At 43.2% G+C, this 22,253-nt stretch overlaps 1 protein-coding gene across 3 annotated transcripts in view; it reads left to right on the top strand.

The window, feature by feature from the left end:
- The window catches only part of LOC139538289 (collagen alpha-1(XVIII) chain-like), a 193,989-nt gene that overhangs the window by 76,496 nt on the left and 95,240 nt on the right, over window positions 1–22,253 (top strand). The window contains exon 1 of one of the 3 annotated variants that reach the window (XM_071340142.1): window positions 16,884–17,356. The exons of 1 other annotated variant lie outside the window; for it this stretch is intronic. In XM_071340142.1, coding sequence (XP_071196243.1) covers window positions 16,996–17,356 — 361 coding nt within the window. In that variant the 5' untranslated portion in view covers window positions 16,884–16,995. Of the gene's footprint in view, window positions 1–16,883; window positions 17,357–17,409; window positions 18,386–22,253 lie in introns of those variants that run through there. One more of the 3 variants, XM_071340141.1, reaches the window with a different exon arrangement.

The following is a 22,253-nucleotide window of genomic DNA, read 5'->3' on the forward strand; positions in this document are numbered from 1 at the left end:
GTTGTTCAGGAATGTAGCGATGAAGGCGGGGGATGCTGCTTCTGCTTGCCTGAGCAGGACCACGAGACCACGTAGGGCTGAGCTGGCTCTTGGGTTTGTCTGTACAGGTTGGGTTTGTCTACGAAGAACAAGTCCGCCGAGAGCAGACATGAAAGATGTCTGTCAAATTAACTCCCCTCCCTCACTCCTTGGTTGGAGCCCCCTCTACCCCTCCTTGTCCTCCTCTCCTCTATCTCCATAAATGCAGCTGAGCTGCGACACATCTCTAACAGCATCTGCGAAAGGCCTCTCCTTCCTTATCTGCCAGAAATGGCTTTGTGATGTCTCTCATTGTTATAGCCTTTTCAAATACTCCTTCAGGTGCCGCGATAGTGCTCTGGGGAACTTGTGCACACACACACACATGCACATAATTGTCCGTACAGTCTATGCACACCACATATTTATATTCCAGACTCTGACATTGCTCGTTCTGACATTGCAAGTTTTGATATTTCTTCATTTTTGTCATTGATTATTTGTGTATTATTATTATTGTACTGTACTGTTAGACACTTACTGCATGGTTGGAGCTAGAAACATAAGCATTTCACATCTGCTAATCTGTGTACGCGACAACTAAACTTTGATTTGATTGTGAAGATGGAGTCTACAGCATTTCTCAATCCATTGCTGGAATGCTCCTCGCGGTGTGCACATTTTTGCTCTGGCCCAGCATGAACACACCCAATTCAACTTTGTTTATTCTTTGTGTTGGTGCTGGGCTAGAAGACAAAAGTGCACCCTCTGTGGGTCCCCTAGTTATGGATTGACAAACACTGCTATAGGCATAGCAGTTCTGGGATGATGACCTTCTAGAAGGCGTTTTGAGATGTTCCTGTTGTTCCTTTGAGTGCTGCCCTCTGCTGGAATGGGTTACCACTTGTGTTTTCATGACACCATAGCTACGGTAACATCCTTGGCTTTCATGCAGAACATGAGGAGAGTTGAGAGGGAAGCTATACCTGAATTGTATAATTTTCTCTATGCAGTGTAGCAATCCGAATTTATGTTTTATGGGAGTACTCGCCTACTAGACATTTTTGTCAGCTGAAGGGGTGTATGTTGTTGGACAGGTTCAAGATACTCCTATCTCCTGCAATCTTATTTTATGTTGTGGATATTTGTCATGGACAGTAGTGGGAGATGTTTGGCTTGTCTTAGATGTCCTGAACTGGTTTTAATTATTATTATAAGACTTATATTACACAGTTTCCTGGTGTAGGAAAATAACACTATACATTTTTGTAGGAAAATAACACTATACATTTTTCTTAAACGTACCACCTTTAATTAATTGATCTAAGTCCTATAATCTCCCCCTTTATCTCTTGAGACAATCAGGTGTTTCTTGCAAAATCGATTTTATTTATTGTGTAGAGCTTAAGTACGTGTGTGTGTGTGTGTGTTCTATTATTTTTATGTATACTTTATAATCTCAAATTGCTTTGTAAACAACGCGTGTAGACTAACAGTGAAATGGGGTTACTTACAGGCCCTTCCCAACAATTCAGAAAGAAAAGTATAACAATTATAGAAAAAAATAACAAAAGTAATAAATACACACTGAGTAACAATAATTTGGCTATATACACACGGGTACCAGTACTGAATCGATGTGCATGGGTACGAGGTAAGTGAGGTACAGTAGATACAGCTGCGTTACTGCCTAAATTCAACATTTATTACATTAATTTTGTTCTCCTGCATCTACCCACAATACCCCACAATGACAAATTTAACATTTTTGCAAATGTATAGAAACATATACAGAAATATTTACATAAGTATTCATACCCTGAGTCAATACTTTGTAGAAGCATCTTTGGCGGTGATTACAGCTTTGAGTCATCTTGGGTATGTCTGTGTCAGTTTTGCACATCTGGATTTGGGGATTGTCTCCCATTCTTCCTTGCAGATTTTCTCAAGATGGGGAGTGGCGGTGAACAGCAATCTTCAAGTCTTTCCACAGATTTCAAATGGGATTCAAGTCTAGGCTTTGGCTGGGCCACTTGAGGACTTTCACATTATTGTTCCGAAGCCATTCCAGCATTGATTTGGCTGTATGCTTGGTGTCATTGTCCTTTTGGAATGTACATCTTCGCACCATTCTGTCATTTGCACTCTGGAGCAGGTTCTCATCAAGGATGTTCTTGTATTTAGCTCCATTCATTGTTCCCTCTAACCTTACTAGTCTCTCAGTCCCTGTTGCTGAAAAGCATCCCCATAGCATGATATTGCCACCACCATGCTTCACGGTAGGGATGTTGTTTGACAGGTGATGAACTATGCCTGGTTTTCTCCAGACATAGCACTTTGCATTCAGGCCAAAGAGTTTAAAAAATGTCTTATCAGACAAAGTCTTTTTCCTGATGATTTCAGTCATTCACCTGCCTTTTTGCAAACTACAGGTGTGCTGTCATGTGCCTTTTTTCAGGAGGATCTTCCATCTGGCCACTCTACCATAAAGCCCAGATTGGTGAAGTGCTGGGTTGAGGTCAGGCTATGTGCATGCCAGTCAAGTTCTTCGACACTGATCTCAACAAACCATTTCTATATGGAACTCACTTTGTGCACGGGGGAATTGTCATGCTGAAACAGGAAAGGGCATTCCCCAAACTGTTGCCACAAAGTTGGAAGCACAGAATCTTCTCAAATTTCATTGTATTCTGTAGTGTTAAGATCTCCCTTCACTGGAACTAAGGGTCTGAGGCCAAACCATGAAAAACAGCCCCAGACCATTATTCCTCCTCAACCAAAGTTCACAGTTGGCACTATGCATTGGGGCAGGTTCTCGTTCTCCTGGCATCCACCAAACCCAGATTTGTCAGTCGGACAGCCAGATGGTGAAGCGTGATTCATCAATCTAGAAAACACATTTCCACTGCTCCAGAGTCCAATGGCGGCGAGCTTTACACCACTCCGTGCGGTTCTTGGCATTGCGCATGGTGATCATGGGCTTGTGTGCCGCTGCTAGGCCGTGGAAAGCCATTTCTGGAAGCTACCGACAAACAGTTCTTGTGCTGGCGTTGCTTCCAGAGGCAGTTTGGAACTCGGTAGTGAGTGTTGCAACTGTGGACAGACGAGTTTTATGCGCTACTCACTTCAGCACTCAGTGGTCCCGTTCTGTGTGCTTGTGTGGCCTACCACTTCGCGGCTGAGCCATTGTTGCTCCTAGACGTTTCTACTTCACAATAACAGCACTTACAGTTGACAGGGGCAGCTTTAGCAGGGCAGAAAATGGACAAACTTCTTGTTGTAACTGTGCCATGTTGAATGTCACTGAGCTCTTCAGTAAGGCCATTCTACTGCCAATGTTTGTCAATGGAGATTGCATGGCTGTGTGCTTGATTTTATACACCTGTCAGCAACGTGTGTGGCTGAAATAGCAGAATCCTCTCAATTTAAGGGGTGTCCACATACTTTTGTATATATAGAGTATGCCTCATCACAATTCTATTTCGGAGATCTACGGAAATTCCTTGGACTGCATGGTATAGTTTTTTGCTCTGACATGCACTGTCAACTGTGGGAACTTATATAGATGTGTTTCTTTCTAAATCATGTCCAACGTATTGAATTGGCCACAGGTGAACTCCAATGAAGTTGTCGTGACATCTCAAGGATGATCAAAGGAAATTGGATGCACCTTAGCTCAATTTGTAGTGTTATAGCAAAGCAGTGTGAAACGTTTTTTTAAATGAGATATTTCTGTATTTCATTTCCAATACATTTCCAATTTCATTTCCAAAAAAATTTATCACTTTGTCATTAATTGTGTGTAGATGGGTGAGAAAAAATCGAATACATTTTGAGTTCAGGCAAACAAAATGTGGAATAATTGAAGGATTATGAATTATTTCTGAAGGCACTGTATGTACATAGAGGTAGGGGTAAAGTCACTATTCAACAGGATCGATAATAAACAGTAGCAGCAGCGTATGTTATGAGTCAAGAGTTAGTGCAAAAAGGGTCAATGCAGATAGTCCAGGTAGGGATTTGGTTAACTATTTAGCTGTCTTATGGCTTGGGGGTAGAAGCTATTCAGGCTCCCTTTGGTTTCAGACTTGGTGAATCAGTACCACTTGCCCTGCAGTAGCAGATAGAACTGTCTATGACTTGGGTGGCTGGAGGCTTTGACAATTTTTAGGGCCTTCCTCTGACACCGCCTGGTATAGAAGTCCTGGGTCGCAGGGAGCTCGGCCGTACAGACTACCCTTTGTAGAGCCTTGAGGTTGGATGCCAAGCAGTTGCCATATCAAGTACTGATGCAGCCAGTCAAGGTGGTCTCAAAGGTGCAACTGATAAACTTTTTGAGGGCCCATGCCAAATCTTTTCAGCTTCCTGTGGGAGAAGAGGCTTTGTCGTGCCTTACTTCACGACTGTGTTGGTGTGTGTGGACCATGTTTATTCCTTAGTGATGTGGACACCAAGGAACTTGAAGCTCTACAGCCCTGTCTGTGAATTAGGGTGTGCTCGGACCTCCGTTTCCTGCAGTCCACGATCAGCTCCTTTGTCTTCAGACATTGAGGAAGAGGTTGTTGTCCTGGCACCACACTGCCAGGTCAATGACCTCCTCCCTATAGGCTGTCTAATCGTCGTTGATCAAGCCTACCACCATTCGTGTCGTCAGCAAACTTAATGATGGTGTTGGTGTCGTGCGCAGCCACGCAGTTGTGGGTGAACAGGGAGTACAGGAGGGGACTAAGCACGCACCCCTGAGTGGCGCCCGTGTTGAGGATCAGCTTGGCGGATGTGTTGTTGCCTACTCTCACCACCTGGGGGCAGCCCGTCAGGAAATCCAGAATCCAGTTGCGTAGGGAGTTGTTGAGTCCCAGAGTCATGAGCTTAGTGATGAGCTTGGAGGGCACTTTGGTGTTGAACGCTGAGCTGTAGTCGATGAACAACATTCCCACATAAGTGTTTCTCTTTTCAAGGTGGGGAGAGGACAGTGTGGAGTGTAATAGAGATTGTGGATCTGTTGGGGCAGCATGCTAAATAGACTGGGTCCAGGGTGTCTGGGAGGATGGTGTTGATGTGAGCCATGACTTTCAAAGCATTTCATGGCTGCAGAAGTGAGTGCTACGGGAGTTAGTCATTTAAACAGGTTACTTTTGCGTTGTTGGTCACAGTAACACAGGACTATGGTTGTCTGCTTGAAACATGTAGGTATTACAGACTGGGTCTAGTCTTGTGAATGTATACCTGTGTAAAGGTCTTACTCACATTGGCTACAGAGAGCGAGATAACGCAGTCGTCTGTAACAGCTGGTGCTCTCATGCATGGTTCACCTTTGCTTGCCTTAGCTCGTCTGGTAGGTTTGCGTCACTGGGCAGCTCGTGGCTGTGTTTCCCTTTGTAATTCGTGATACTTTGCAAGCCCTGCCACATCCGACGAGTGTCAGATCCGGCGTAGTAGGATTCAATCTTAGCCCTGTATTGCTGCTTTGACTGTTTGATAGCTCGTTGGAGGTTGTACCGGGATTTCATATAAGCGTCCGGATTAGTGTCCCGCTCCTTCAAAGCGGCAGCTCCAGCTTTTAGCTCAGTCGGATGTTGCCTGTAATCCATGGCTTCTGCTTGGGATATGTACATCATCGATGCACTTATTAATGAAACCGGTCTCTTGTATGGTGAACTCCTCAATGTTATTGGATGAATCCCAGAACAAACAGTACCAGTCAAAAGTTTGGACACACCTACTCATTCAAGGGATTTTCTTTATTTTTACAATTTCTACATTGTAGAATAATAGTGAAGACATCAAAACTATGAAATAGTACATATGGAATCATGTAGTCATCAAAAAAGTGTTAAACAAATCAAAATATATTTTTTATTTGAGATTCTTGAAAGTAGCCACCCTTTGCCTTGATGACAGCTTTGCACACTCTTTGCATTCTCTCAACCAGCTTCACCTGGAATACTTTTCCAACAGTCTCGAAAGAGTTCCTGCATATGCTGGGCAGTTGTTAACTGCTTTTTCTTCACTCTGCGGTCCAACTATTCCCAAACCATCTCAATTGGGTTGAGGTCGGGTGATTGTGGAGACCAGGTCATCTGATGCAGCACTCCATCACTCTCCTTCTTGGTCAAATGGCCCTTACACAGCCTGAAGGTGTGTTGGGTCATTGTCCTGTTGAAAAACAAATGATAGTCCCACTAAGTGCAAACCAGCTGGGATGTCGTATCGCTGCCGAATGCTGTGGTAGCCATGCTGGTTAAGTGTGCCTTGAATTCTAAATAAATCACAGCAAAGCACCCCCCACACCTCCTCCTCCATGCTTCACGGTGGGAACCACACACATAGTAAATGATGGCGGAGGCATTATGTACAAAGAAAACAAAATGGCTGCTATCTACTGCAGCGCAATCATATTAATCAGTTCACCTGATTAGTGTATCACCACAAAAATATAAGGATGTATGTTTGAACAAACTTTTCTAAGGGCTATGTTTGCCCACAATGAAGTCTCCTTCTCAGAAGGACGTAAGATATCTCATCAGCAAACATTCACATCAAGATTAGGAGGAGACAGCTCGTCCAGTTTGTTCTCTAGTGACTGTACATTTGCCAACAGAACGGAGGGCAGAGGCTGTTTATTTGAAGGCCAACGTAGTCTAGTAGTCTAGTCTAGTTATGAATCACCTGGACCACTCTCCCTATTCGTCGGATCTACCCTTGGCTCATACTTTAATTCGACCGGAGTCCTCCAAGCTATCTGTTGTTCGACTATATGCATCAGGAGAAATCCATAGGCCTCGATCCCAAATGAATGGAAACAATGGGACCCCAGATCGAATTAGATGTTGCAAATCATTCCCATTCATTTGGGATTGAAGCCTGCAGATATTCCATATATATACACACCAATGTTGTGGAAAATGGACTCATGTCTGCATGGGGGCATTGAGATGTAAACTGTTCCTCACTGGTGGTCTGACTGGCCAACTACTTTTTTAAGTTTGAAAACCTCTGTCAAACGTTTGTTTTGGGGTGACCCATCCCATGTGGACACAGCAAGAGAAACAGGTTGGCCAGTCAGACCTCCAGTGAGGAACATTTGCATCTCAATGCCCCCCATGCTTACTCCAATTCATCTTCTCAAGGGTCATGCTGACTTCTTTGCTTTTCTGTGGTAAACTGGTTTGATGATTGTATCACACTCTTTCTCTGTGTTTAGTTCTGGTCTGTGTTTGATGTGACCAAGATGTGTGAAGACAGTCATATAGTTGTGGGGTTGTGGAGAGGCCTGTGTGTAATGTATGTGTGCATGCGTATGTACAATATGTCTGTGTATCCTTGAGGGAGTATATATGAGTGAATGACAGAAAAGTGAAGTGTGTTTTGTGTGTAAATTTGAATAGGAATGTGAGTTGGTAAAGTGAGGAGTGTGTGTCATTTGATACACCCGTGTCTGGAGTCCACGCACCAGTGCTTGTTTATTCTCCACTGCCCTGTCTTTATGGTGACTTCCAGTAAGAGGCCAATGACCCACGCTAGCTGTAACAACAAGGGCCAGGGGGCTGCCAAAAGGCCCCTGGGTGTGTGGAGTGTTACTAAAGATCCGCTCATTGCATTCTGGTTTATTGTCGCCGTCTATCCTGCCTGAGTTATTTCCATGTTCTGTTCTGTTTGGCCTGCAGTCAAAAAGGCACCAACGCTAACGGTCACCCTCTTGAAATGGATCCAGATATGTTGCACACTTCGAACTAGCTGCGGTCTTATGGCCCGCAGTCTACTTCAATGTCATTTTTTCACCACTCTGCTTTATCAAATATATGAATGGTAGCTAGGTCTGAAGTTGTAAATAGAGTTGCAAATACCCATAAATGATTCACACAAGCTATATTTAGGCCTAGCCATTGTATATTTGCTGTACGATTAAGAAGACACCTAATCTCAGAGGTTGTGTACTGTGAAAAGTAGTGCATAGTGGCAGACGATTGGACGGCGTTCGGCCTATCGGATTACCCTGTTTTTGTTGCCGTTTTCAATTAGGCAAGTCCATTCATTGACCCATTGACAACGGCAGCCTAACGAGTCATTCCTCGGGTTATGTTACATAAGTATTGTCTGAAGAAGGGGAAGCAGGTTAGGAGACAGTGCTTTGGCATCACTCCTGCTTCATATGAACAGTCATACCATTTTGTCATAATTTCCAGTCACAAGTTTGAGTGACAAACTCCAGGAGAGTTTTATTGATGACTACTGCTTCATAGCCTATTGATGTCTCTTTCTTTGCACGTGCTATGTCATTTTTTATGGGTCAAATTCATCTTCAATGAACTCTATGTATTCCTATAAACGAGTGCCTTTAAAAATGTTTCAGGTTTCTTTTGACTTACATTTGTAGGTCCCATGTGTGATCGCCTAGTACTTTTCTCTCCACATAAGAGTTAGTGGAAAGATGTCCTCCCACCTTCCTGTTTTGATGGAAGAGTGTTCTGCTCACAATAGGTAGCAGCTGTGGAGGAGAGGTGGGTTGGATGTGAACTGGACAAGAGGAAGCGGATGTTTCAAACCCACGCAGCGATAGCCTGTGATTTCAGCGCACAGGGCTTTTACGAGTGATGCCAGAAAGACGATAAGCATGCAATTCAACCATTTTCTGCTTCTTGTCCCAGTTTCTCCATTCGAGTCATCACGTCGATGGGCATCCAACTGCCCTTGTCCACTATACACATTTCCAGTGCCAGTCATTCAACAGCCACCTCCTGATTGCACAGAATAGGTTCAATGCCAAGTTCATATCTGCCACACCATGCTTCCACGAACCCCTCAGACTTGGTATACAATCACGACTTCCCAAAATGTTTCTGGACTCTGGCCAAAGAAGATATTACATCCAATAATAGTTACTGCATGGTGTAACAAGCCTTCTCAGGCCAGGTCCTTGTTGGGTGCTTTTCACATAGGGTTTCTTTGTAGTTCATTTGGCATCTGTGCAAATGTCTGTTCCTTGATGGTGTTAAGGGGTGATCCCTTGTGACTCAGCTCAACTGTGATTCCTTCCGACAGTAACCCCTGAGCCTATTTCAGTATGCCCCAAACTGAAGTAAACAGACATAGGATTTCACACTTGGTTACTTTCAGCCAATTTTGGTGAACTCAGTGCATTTCGCTTCATTTTATGTGGAGTGTGAACACTCCAAAGGAACTCAGACCCCTCAAAGTGCCCCTGGAGCAAACCAAACTGAGACCATCTCGAGACGTGGTCTGAGTTCGGTTCGCTTGGATTCTGTGGTCCGGTTCCCTTTTTTAGAGAAAATTGAACATAAAGTTCCCCAGGTTCCCTTGTTATTATTCCTGCACCACACACTAGACTACTACAACTCCGTTTCCCCTGCCAGTGCCATAAGTTCTCACGTTGGTGACACAAAAGAGGGAAGATGATGATGTGCAGGTTCGCGGGGAAAAAACGTGTGCCGTTTATGGATATTGATTAGCGGCTGTCAAGGGTGCACATAAATTCCAAAATGTGTGGAATTTTTTGTTCAGATTATTTGTTTGTAATATGTTCTCTATAGGATAAGAGTGCTTCATAAATTATTTATTTGATTGGGGGTTTGAATAGTGTGAGAAGACAACATATTTGGGGATGATCACAATATAGGGTACAAAATCAATTCTAGCTCTTGAAGGGGCAATGGCCTACATTGGGTGTACAATGTTCAATTATAGCATTATTTAATCTGCAGTTATTTTTCTGCTATGTATTATGTTACCAATAATATTGACATGTTCATAGTGTCTTGTTAATAGTAATTGATTACAATCACTCATCTTTTAACTGAATGCAATCTATTAGCTTCCAAAATGTAAGTAGGTATATCTAGCTGTCTGATAACACATTCTGATAGAATGGATTGTCCTCCACATGGTAAAAACCCAGAGTGCATTGAGTGAATCTTGGAAAAACTTGTTGGTTCCTTTCTGAACATAACAATGTGAATGCAAAGACGACTAGGACCACAAAATAGATTAAGTGAACCGGCAAAAGAGTTGAATCCTCATTCAAAGGCAAGTGCCGTGTGAATACAAAGAGAACTGTGTTCTTTTGCTTTATTTTAGCCCATAGTTCACTTTAAAGTCGGCTGAGATCGGTTCTTTTAAAGAGGACTATATGTGATAACACCCTTAAACAGAGAGGAACGCAGATTTTAGTTTTCTGTTGCAAAAAGTTTTTCAGTTTTCCCGTTGCATGTCGTAATGAACATGATCCAGGTGTCTCTGTCTGCTGTGGGATTGGGACGTTCTCCTGCAATATCCCCAGCTAATATCTGAACTCTGAATTGTGACCCAAAGGGAATTGAAATGAATGTAGACTTTATTTTTGCAGGACAGTCATTTAATTTCCTCTGCTGCTGGAATAGTACTGTTTTAGTGTTGTTTCGATCTATATACCGTCTATGCAGCATTACTTTCTACTCTTTTCTTTCCACTGTGGTGGGAGACGTTTCTTCTGAAATGCTGTGATTTGTGTATTACACTTCATCAAGAGCTATTCAAAATATCTTCATTTGATTTGCCTTTACCTACAGTGTGATTCTTTTATTTTATACTGGAACAGGAATTGATGGTCTATGTCACCCAGATATCATTAGTTCAGGGAGTAAAGTTTCAAGTATGGTTCCATCCAATTTAATGATAATTTGTGTGCGGGGAAGTCTAAAACAACCCTACTAAAGTCGTTGAAAGGAAAATGATCCACAAATTTGAATTTGTCTTAGTTTTACTATTCCATTGTGCATAAATACAAGTTACAAAATGCAGTTTAAAACCTTTTTTACGGTACTACTAACCTTTTCCCAACATCCCAAGGGCCCTCGGTAAAAAAGAAAAAAAAGAAAAGAATGGTGTCCAAGTTTCTTATAACTGAACGTTGTTGTCTTTGTTAGACATAACAGTGCACACCTTACACATCCTCACAAATAATTACCAGTTGCAAATGAACATGCCTCATATAAGAAGATGACAGGACGTTTTTCGATCTGCGTTATCTTTACAGCGGACGTGAAATAGATGGTGAAAAGCTGGGGCATTTGCCTTTGATTTTCTACTGCACTTAAGGTACTTTTGTTTCGTGTAGATTGTAGATTTCCGTGTAGATTTCCCGTGTTGAAAACTCTCTGGCGCTGTCACTCAAAAGGCGACTTACACGGCATCAGTTCAATGGAATTATGTCTCTACATCGTCGGGGACGTCCAGAAATAAGCGAATTTCCTGATGCGGAGGAGACTCCAGCAGAGAACACGCCAAGCGAAGGATATTCTTGGGCACCCACTCTTTTGGCAACCTCCGCCCCTCCCAGGCCTATGAAACATTGCAAACCCTGTGAACTCTCTATCACACATTATATTTCACATTATGACACCTTTAGGCCCTGCCTATTCATTTCATAGCTGCAATAACAACACTCTAGTTTGATTTCTCCAGATGATTGCATCCATGCGAAGTCTTTGTTCTTCTCTACAGTATGATTCTCTCTTTGAGGACTTTGGGAGACAGAAGGCTTTGGCATCTGATGCAGTGACGGAAGGGAGTGAGGGAGATGGAGCAGAAGAGGGTCAGGTTGTGTCTGGTTGTCAGGGATGGAAGTAACTAATTACAAATACTCTTGTTACTGTAATTTAGTAACTTTTCCATGTAATTTGAGCATTTTTCAAAGACAATCATTTAACTTTTAGTTAAGTATGTATTGTACTTCTCTACCTTATTAAAACCATCCGTTACAGAGTACAATGTTTTGTAGGCTATCCATAATAGTAGATCATGAGGGCAAGGAAAGTTTGCGACTGAGGCCCTCCAAAAAAAGGTAATCGTTGTTTAGTCAGTGACCAATCAAATAAAATGTCACGCATCACACCAATAAAGGCCAATCATATCAAGCTGTGCGCACAAAGTGAATAGAGATTTTATAAAATGCAAAAATTACTTAGTTTAGTTCGAGACGTGTCATGAAAGAGAGGAACGTTTTTTTTATCAAAGCGGTGTGTGTGAAAACAATGGAGACGGAGGAGACTGACCAGTTCTCATTCAAGCACAAGAGAGGTGATGCAATGCAATCTTTGGTGGAAGCCTACACAAACTCTGCCTCGAACTTCAGGGAATATTGTAGAGGTAAGATAACTAGCTAGCTATGAATGATCAAAAATGTTGCTAAGGATGACTTTAGCAGCTAGTATAGATAGCTATCTAATATTCAAGCAAGCTAACAGCGAATGTTACCTTGCTTGGTCATGACACAGTACTTAGAGAGACCTAGGATTTTTTGCTATGTACTGTAAATTGTCTTTGTAAATTAGGATAACGTTAATCTAAAAGCCTGAGACTCAGTTAGTCTAACTGTGCATATATATAATTGCGTGTCTACACAATAGGTACAGCTAGACATGGACTCATCGCAACATTAGACAACTTGTTAGGTCTGAGAACGTGATGAACTCACTACAGTCCCGGTATCTGAGAATAATAAGTATGGAAAGTCTGTCTGGGCTATTGTAATGTCCGTGATATGATGAACTAAGTTGCCACATAAAGCAGAATTTGCTGAAATATTCCATATTTGTATGTTGTGTATTTACAACTATACAGGTTTGGTCTACACGAAACATCATCTTGGCACAATGACAGAGGACGAGACAGAGAAGCATTCATCATATGAAGATGATTTCTTCTCATCACTGATGCCAAAAAGGTCACACGGTACAGGGGAGCTGGATGGGTGCCAAGCCTGTGTGTCAGACAATATGGACTTGCTTCATTCCTTTCCATACATAAAGAAGCTGTCCCTCAAACTGAACAAGGGCCTGCCTGCCTCTTTGGAATTCTTAGCCGTGTCGGACTGCTCTTCACTGCAAAGCGAGCCAGGATAGACTTGATTCACTTTGACAATCAGTGCCTGCTGAAACTGAACAGCATGTTCAGAGAGATGTTCAGAGAGAAGTAGGCCTTAGAACAGAACTCCTTTTGTTTTTGATCAAGGAACACTAAATAACCTAATGTACTCTGTACATGGAGCCTATATATAGTTTGTCAATCTAATACAGCCCATTTTCTATTTTGAGGGGTTTGCTCATTCATTTAGCATAGGAAGCTAGCTCTGTGATCACGCTGGTGGCAATGCACGTTGCTTGTGTGACTGCGTAGGACAACACATCAAGTCCTTCATCCTAAACCAGGGATCATCAACTAGATTCAGCCGCAGGCCGATTTGTTTAATATGAATACTAGGGACAGATTTCTCAAATTAAAATCACTTGGATCTGATTTCCTGGTATTTTTACAGTCTATTATGTCCAACAATAAAACATGTATTTTTTATTTATTTATAGAAGACTCGCGGGGGGCCAAATAAAACCACCCGTGGGCCGCCAGTTGGGGAACCCTGTCCCAAACTATGATAATCAAAGAGAGCTCTAAGGGATAATGGTGTCGTGGATTTTTATGAAGTTGTGACCACAATGAAAGAGTTATCGCTTGGACTGCAAATGGAAATAAATCAGTAAACTGCTTTATTCTAAAGTTGTCAGCACCTCCTCTATCTCTTGTGGTTGTGGTCAACTTAGTTTGGAGTGACTTGTTAATTTCCTTAGAAACTGGCAAACAATCAGCAACAATGGACATTAATTTTGATAGTGTTGTGCCAATATCCTCTCCATTGAGGGAAAATGATATTAGCCTTTGTTTCCACTTACAAGTGATCATTAAACAGTCCCAAATCATCCTTCCAGCTCGTAATACCGATATCCGATATTTTCCTTGCCATAAAAAACGATACCAATATTAAACATTTTAGTGGCCTTTTTAAGCATTAAAGTACAGTTGAATAATTACACACACACACACACACACACACACACACACACACACACACGGACACAGCGGTCTAAGGCACTGCATCTCAGTGCAAGAGGCGTCACTACAGTCCCTGGTTCGAATCCAGGCTGTATCACATCCGGCCGTGATTGAGAGTCCCATAGGGCATCGCACAATTGGCCCAGCGTTGTCCGGGTTTGGCCGAGGTAGGCCGTCATTGTAAATAAGAATGTGTTCTTCATTGACTTGCCTAGTTTAAGGTTACACACACATACACCACACCACACTGACCAAAAAGTTATTTTGTTGGCATTTATGTATGTCCCCATTACGATTAGATCATAATCAAAACCTATTTCTTTCACTTACTTGTTATGCTGTTTCGTTGTTCATTTGTTCAGTCGTTTCATTCTCAACCAGGATTTCATCATACATGTCAAGCAGTGAAGTTTCAGCTCTGTCTGTCCATGGCCTCTCTTCCTCAGTGTGCACTGTCAATCAATCAATCAATCAATCAATCAAATGTATTTATAAAGCCCTTTTAATATCAGCCGAAATCCAGCCTAAAACCCCAAACAGCAAGCAATGCAGATGTAGAAGCACAGTGGCTAGGAAAAACTCCCTAGAAAGGCAGGAACCTAGGAAGAAACTTAGAGAGGAACCAGGCTCTGAGGGGTGGCCAGTCCTCTTCTGGCTGTGCCAGGTGAAGATTATAACAGAACATGGCCAAGATGTTCAAACGTTCATAGATGACCAGCAGGGTCAGATAATAATAATCACAGTGGTTGTAGAGGGTGCAACAGGTCAGCAACTAAGGAGTAAATGGCAGTTGGCTTTTCATAGCCGATCATTCAGAGTTAGAGACAGCAGGTGCGGTAGAGAGAGAGTCCAAAACAGCAGGTCCGAAACAAGGTAGCACGTCCAGTGAACAGGGCAGGGTTCCATAGGCAGAACAGTTGAAACTGGAGCAGCAGCATGACCAGGTGGACTGGGGACAGCAAGGAGACAGGCCAGGTAGTCCTGAGGCATGGTCCTAGGGCTCAAGTCCTCCAAGAGAAGAGAGAGAGAGAATTAGAGGGAGCATACTTAAATTCACACAGGACACCAGATAAGACAGGAAAAATATTCCAGATATAACAGACTGACCCTAGCCTCCCGACACAAACTATTGCAGCATAAATACTGGAGGGATATCTTCAACCAACAATTTACCATCCTGAGACAAGGCCGAGTATAGCCCACGAAGACCTCCCCCACGGCACGAACCCGAGGGGGGCGCCAACCCGGACAGGAAGATCACGTTAGTGACTCACCCCTCCTAGGGACGGCATGGAAGAGCACCAGTAAGCCAGTGACTCAGCCCCTGTAATAGGGTTAGAGGCAGAGAATCCCAGTGGAGAGAGGGGAACCGGTCAGGCAGAGACAGCAAGGGCGGTTCGTCGCTCCAGTACCTTTCCGTTCACCTTCACACACCTGGGCCAGACTACACTCAATCATAGGACCTACTGAAGAGATGAGTCTTCAATAAAGACTTAAAGGTCGAGACCGAGTCTGCTTCTCTCACATGGATAGGCAGACCATTACGTAAAAATTAAGCTATAGGAGAAAGTCCTGCCTCCAGCTCTTTGCTTAGAAATTCTAGGGACAGTGAGGAGGCCTGCGTCTTGTGACCGTAGCGTACGTGTAGGTATGTACGGCAGGACCAAATCGTAAAGATAGGTAGGAGCAAGCCCATGTAATGCTTCGTAGGTTAGCAGTTAAACCTTGAAGTCAGCCCTAGACTTAACAGGAAGCCAGTGTAGAGAGGCTAGCACTGGAGTAATATGAACCATTTTTGGGGTTCTAGTCAATGTTCAAGCAAACTGATATCTTTCTGACAGATAAGATCTAAACCAGGCCAGAACTTGTCCGTGTAGACCAATTTGGGTCTCCAATCTCTCCAAAAGAATGTGGTGATCGATGGTATCACTGTCACTGTGTCCGTTTCTATCTTGTCCAGCTGTGTATGTAACATTTCACGTAAACCCTGTTTCTTGTCTGCATCGAAGTAGCGGTCCTTTTACCTAGCATCGAGCATGGTGGCGACACAGTAAAGAGGCTCAGAGAGAATGTCACCAAATTGGTTTTCAGCTGAGCTAACATAAGTGCAAAAGGATTTTCTAATGATCAATTAGCCTTTTAAAATGATAAACTTGGATTAGCTAACACAATGTGCTCTTAGAACACAGGAGTGATGGTTGCTGATAATGGGTCTCTACTCCCATGTAGATATGCCATTAAAAAATCTGCCATTTCCAGCTACAATAGTCATTTACAACATTAACAATGTCACATAGCCCTTTTTTCAAAGGGATTTGTTGTTTTTTAGGGTGAGTCGCTCTTTAAGAAATTGTATTATTAGACTATTCTCTGGATCATAATATACAATTTTGACAGTGTTTCTTCTTAGCCAAAATTGATCTTTGCATTACCGCTGTCAGATGACAGATAGCTAATAGGCTATTTTATCATTTGTGTGGTGAAATTAATAAGTGAATGTTCACCACATATGTTTCTTTCACAGAAATGGTGGAGTATGTAATGCATTTAAAGTTTACGTTTATAACCCTCTAGACTTCAGATGAAATTACATAGGTAAACAATGTCAATGACAACAACAAGACCATAAAACCCTGCACACTCTCTCTATGCCCTTCCATCATGCGCCTACAATTTTCACATACTTTAATTTAGTTTTTTAAGATAGGCTGGTGGACTTTCTACTTATCATGTTTGTACAAAGAGATTAACTCAGGGGGAAAAATGGCCCTTTTCTGTAAATCAATGAAAAGCACCAACATTAACATTGAAAGTCAACCAGCTGTTTTCTCTAAAGGTATTCTTTCTAAAGATACTTTTCACTGCTGGAACAAAAGGAGGGTAGGAGGAGGAGGAGCTGTGGGAGGGAAAAGTTACAAGGGCAACCCAATAAGGATGAGACCTCCTTGTACCCGCCTTCAAATTAAGGCACACTGGTCTGCAGTGTGCTGGAGGAGAATGGAGCATGTGGAGTGAATCAGTGGCAGTGGGCATGTCACAGTTCACTCTGGGAACCTGATCAACACTGCTGGTGGAGTACGTTTGGGCAGCAGCGGGATGGATTGCAAGATTGGATTCCAGCTGAGTATCTCCCTTTTAGTGGTAGTCTTGGTGGGCCGTTGTGAGGCGTTCTGGTTTTCCTGGGGCAGTACACATGGCACCACTGAGGACCCATCGCTGGACAATGATGGATCTGGGAACCCAGTGACGCCGGAATCACCAACGCCGGAGAACATTGAAGAAGTTGGGGCAGATATCATTGACATAGCAAGCGGGATACATAACTTTGAGCTAACTTGGAACCAGAATGCAAAGGCCAAGGAGGCCCCCAAGCTGACCAATGTGAGGTCAAAAGCCAGGAATGAGCGCCCAATGGAAAAGGGTGCCGGTCGGCACACGTCAAAGGGAAGCAAACCTGGTAATGACATGTCCGCAGTACAGGGTATGGGATCTGGTCTCTGGGAGTGGTCAGGGGTTGGGAGTGGGTCTGGATTTGGATCCTGGTCGGGATTTGGGTCTGGTTCTGAATTCGGATCTCGGTCTGGATTTGGTGCTTGGTCTAAAATTGAATCTGAATCTAGTTCTGAATTTGACTCAGAGTCTGAAATCAGACATGGGTCTCAAATTAGACCTGTGTCTGGAATTGGTTTTGGGTCTCAATCTGGATCTAGCATTGAATCTGGATCTGAACCAGGAGCCTCTATGTGGGATAGCCAGGAGGGAACAGTTTTACCCACAGACCTCATCGGTTTAGCAGAGAATGTCAATGTGCTTGCAGGGAAAGAGAATGAGATGCTGGGTATTACCCAGGTGGACCTAGCAGAAAGTGTTTTGGATGAGCACAACAGAACAGCTGAGTGGAATGCTACGGTTTTCCCCATAGACAGTCAGCCTGTCCCAAGTGTTAATACCTCTCTTGAGACAACTCCCAGTAGCAATAGAGTAATTAACAGTAGCTCTAGTTGGAACGCCAATAATTTTAACTCGACAGAGTATTCTGATGAATACACTGTCTCAGGTGATTTTCTAACCCCTTTTGACAGCAACCGTTCTCTCTTAGCTACGAGTGAGACGCCGGCCCCGGAATCCCCACGTTGCTTTCCAATAGATTTCCATTTGCCTTTCTGCAAATCCATGGGTGGCGACAGCTTTGTGTTACCCAACTATTTCAATCACAGCAGCGTGAAGGAGGTCCGGGCTGTTTTGGGCTCTTGGGCGTGGCTCTTGAGGTCCCGCTGCCACCATAGCCTGGAGTGGTTTTTCTGCCTGCTGCTGGTGCCCAGGTGCCCCCGGGGACTGCCACCGCCTTGGCCTTGCCGTAGCTTCTGCGAGGCCCTGCAGGACAGCTGCTGGACAGTCCTCGATGAGGGCAGCCTCCCTATGGAGTGCCACTCTTTACCTGATGAGGACGATGGGTATCAGTGCTTGTCAGTTGGTAACCAGAAAGGTAATCCCTGGTTAAAATGCATCCCCTTTTTTGGGAATCCATTTTCAACCATCCCCAATCCCACCCCGTTTGTCTTTTTTAAACACCCAGTAGTCCTTGGACATTTGTCTCGTGTTTTCGGGGGCTCATCCTGACACAGTGTGTTTTAAGTGCATTGTGTGAAGGTTCAGGGGACTAACCCGTGTATTTCCGTTTGCAACTCAACCCTTCGGCAACAACAATGGTGTGAGCAAAGACTAAACAAGCATGGCACTAGTGTTTTCCTCCCAACCCAAACCGGTGGCATGTCAATGTATGTCCATGTCTTCCGGTTGGCAAGTGACTAACTAAAATGTATAAGAATGTGTCACACACACACATGAACGCACACACATTCCCCAGATGTAAAACATTTGTTTTCTTCTTCTGGAGAGCTATAGATGGGCTATAAAGAGACTTTAGCATAATGTAAGTTAGGTGCAGGATAAAGAGTCTACTTTTGAGGGAGAGGGACTTGATGAAGCTGAAGTTGGACGTTTATGCATATATAGTTTGAGATGATGTAATAAAACCAGAGTAAGGGGCTAAAGTTCACAGTTGGATTCCGTGTTATATGATTTGTCCCTCCCAGACTTAAATGGAGTATTTATAGAGCCATTTTATTTCTTTCATGTGCACTTAAAGGAGTGAAGGACACCACGGCACTTATATCAACAAGCTGTCACATGTATTCATAGAATAAACCATTGCAATACACATTACAAGTACATATACACGGTAACTTTGAAATGAAAATGGTTACATTTTGGTTGTATGAATTGCTTGTCAAAGTTTGTGCATTCTGCTCTCTGCATGGTCAAATGAGCTGTCGTGTTACATTGAGCACAAGGGAAGTGATTCTTTTATTTCTTGTGGTTTGGTGTGATACATTCAGCAAGCCCACCTTTGTGTGTGTGAATATACTTGCATGACAGTTGATCTTATTTTAGCTTGGTGACTGTTTCAACTTGGAGACATATAGACACCAGTTGCGGGTATTTCAATGGCCTTGAGCATGACGGGGGACAGATAAATGGTACTGGTAGAAACTTATTTTTCCTTTCCCTGTTCAGTCTGCATATTGCTTTCAGCAACAAACTTGTTTTGGATGCCACTGGGTGCACATGCAACATTTTTCCTCTGCTAGTTGGGTAGAAGTTGGGTTGAGCAATAATTTGCCTATGCCATCAGTGTACTAGGATGGTAGCTCATTATATTCAGTTAAGTCAGTTCTTAGCCGTCACTGACCTTTCTAGCCTCCGATCTCATGATTAGATCCCACCCTGCTGTTATGGTACAGTGAGAGGGGGCTCTCAGGATTCACTTTTGGCCTAAGCATGCCGTGGCAAAATCTCTAAACCACATGTTGAGCTCCAATTTACTTTCTTCTCTTTGCCAGGTAGTAATGTGGAAACACATATGCTTATGGTTTCTATGACAAATGAGTGCATTTTATTTTGTAGGCGTTTTTCTGAATCTGCACATAACTTTTTAAATACTTCAGCAGGCACATTTCCTAAAATGGAAAAACATGAAACATAAAAATCGTCTTACAATGTTGGAGATGTAGGTGGTGTAGGTACACTACATGATCAAAAGTATGTGGACACATTCTTGTCGAAAATCTAATTCCAAAATCATGTGCATTAATATGGAGTTGGTCCCCCCTTTGCAGCTATAACAGCCTCCACTCTTCTGGGAAGGCTTTCCACTAGATGTTGGAACATTGCTACGGGGACTTGCTTCCATTCAGCCACAAGCACATTAGTGAGGTCGGGCACTGATGTTGGGCGATTAAGCCTGGCTCACAGTCGGCGTTCCAATTCATCCCAAAGATGTTTGATGGGGTTGAGGTCAGGGCAGTCAAGTTCTTCCTCTCCGATCTCGACAAACCGTTTCTGTATGGACATCGCTTTGTGCGCAGGGGCATTGTCATGCTGAAAAAGGTAAGGGCCTTCCCCAAACTGTTGCCACAAAGTTGGAAGCACAGCATAGTCTAGCATGTCATTGTATGCTGTAGCATTAAGATTTCCCTTCACTGGAACTAAGGGGCCTAGTCTGAACCATGAAAAACAGCACCGTACCATTATTCCTCTTCCACCAGACTTTACAGTTGGCACTATGCATTCGGGAAGGTAGCGTCCACCAAACCCAGATTTGTTCATCGGACTGCCAGATGGTGAAGCGTGATTCATCACTCCAGAGAACTCATTTCCGCTGCTCCAGAGTCAATGGCGTCGAGCTTTACACCACTCCCATAACAGCACTTTCAGTTGACCGGGGAAGCTCTAGCATGTCAGAAATTTGACGAACTGACTTGTTGGAAAGGTGGCAGCCTATGACAGTGCCACGTTGAAAGTCATTGAGCAGCCATTCTACTGACAATGTTTGTCTATGGAGATTGCATGGCTGTTTGCTCGATTTTATACACCTGTCAGCAACGGGTGTGGCAGAAATTGCCGAAACCACTAATTTGAAGGGGTGTCCACATACTTTTGTGTGTATATATAGTGTACATTTCAATGAATAAGTCATTCAAAAAGAAGAGACACATTGTTTGCCCTATTAAGAGCCCACAAATGTTTAGAATAAGTAGTTGTTTAAAGGTACTGAAAATGGCTCCAGATGACGAAGTTGTCAAATAAATACAGCGGTGGAGAATGATGCCATTTCACCCTGATCAGGGTGGTGTATTTGGAGTTTCAGTGCTCACATTCATATCATCCGGCTTTACACAATCTCTTTTTACGGCACTGCTATCTCTCGACAGCTTGCTCCACTGACAGGCTTTAGTGGACAAGATGTCTCTGGTCCGACACTAAGTGAATATGTAGAGTGAGTCTGAAAAGTCTCACTTTGTAGGAACCACCAACGTGATTCTCTGAAACATTCAGAGTATGTGCCAGCTAAATTAAATAAGTCACATTGTAAATGACCTCGGGGCAAGTCATGCTCTGCACTCATGTTATAAAATGAGTCCTTGAGGGCAGGAATTTTATTGACGATTTATATAAGAGTTCAGCAGTGAGGCTGAGGCATCTGTGCTTAGTATTGCCTATTAGAGCTGCCTTGAGGTACAGCTCTATTTATCCATTGCAGCCTATCATCTTAGTCAAGACCAACAAAAAAAATCCTGCTGAAAGACCATCTGGTAGCACTCACCCACATAATGGTCCCTTGGTTGAAGTCCATCAGCTGGTGCCAAACAAATGGGTTTTGGGTGTAACAAATGGGTCTCATATTGCTTCGTTTTTGGGTGAGCGCTGAGCTGCTGAGTATGCCACAAACATAATTGCCCTAAAACATGCACAAATGTGTGATTTTTGTACTTTTGTCAAACATTTTTGGGTCATACTGTATATTACACTACTCACGTGGTGCCTGTTACGATGGCAAAATTGCTTGATTTTCTGAAGTGAACTACAGTGGTGCAGCTCAGTGTTGAAACGTTAACAGGTTGACGCTTTCATAAGACTGCAGGTCACAGTTGAATAGCCGAGCTAATGTGTCACAACCTGTAAAGACCAACCCTAAAGCCAAAATCGGTCTGTTTCTTTGTTTATTAGCCCAGGGTAACTTAATATGGGTATTTTTCCAACCCCCAACACTCTTCCACCACATCCATTCCCTCGCTGGTAAATACATTCATAGTGTTGTGTGTGTGTTCGTCATGGCTACTATTTCAGACACTTCCCGCTATCTACAGTTCCTGTGGACATCGTGTGTGGGAGAGTGCACTTTCTTTATCTCTATCTGTACCCCCTCATGCCCCCACTTGTCATTTGAATGGCGATGGGCCGCTTATGGAAGAGTCTCCCATCGCTTCCCTTCATAATTCTGAGCCGGAATT

This window comes from Salvelinus alpinus, chromosome 14 (assembly GCF_045679555.1).
Source record: "Salvelinus alpinus chromosome 14, SLU_Salpinus.1, whole genome shotgun sequence".
Taxonomy (NCBI): Eukaryota; Metazoa; Chordata; class Actinopteri; order Salmoniformes; family Salmonidae; genus Salvelinus; species Salvelinus alpinus.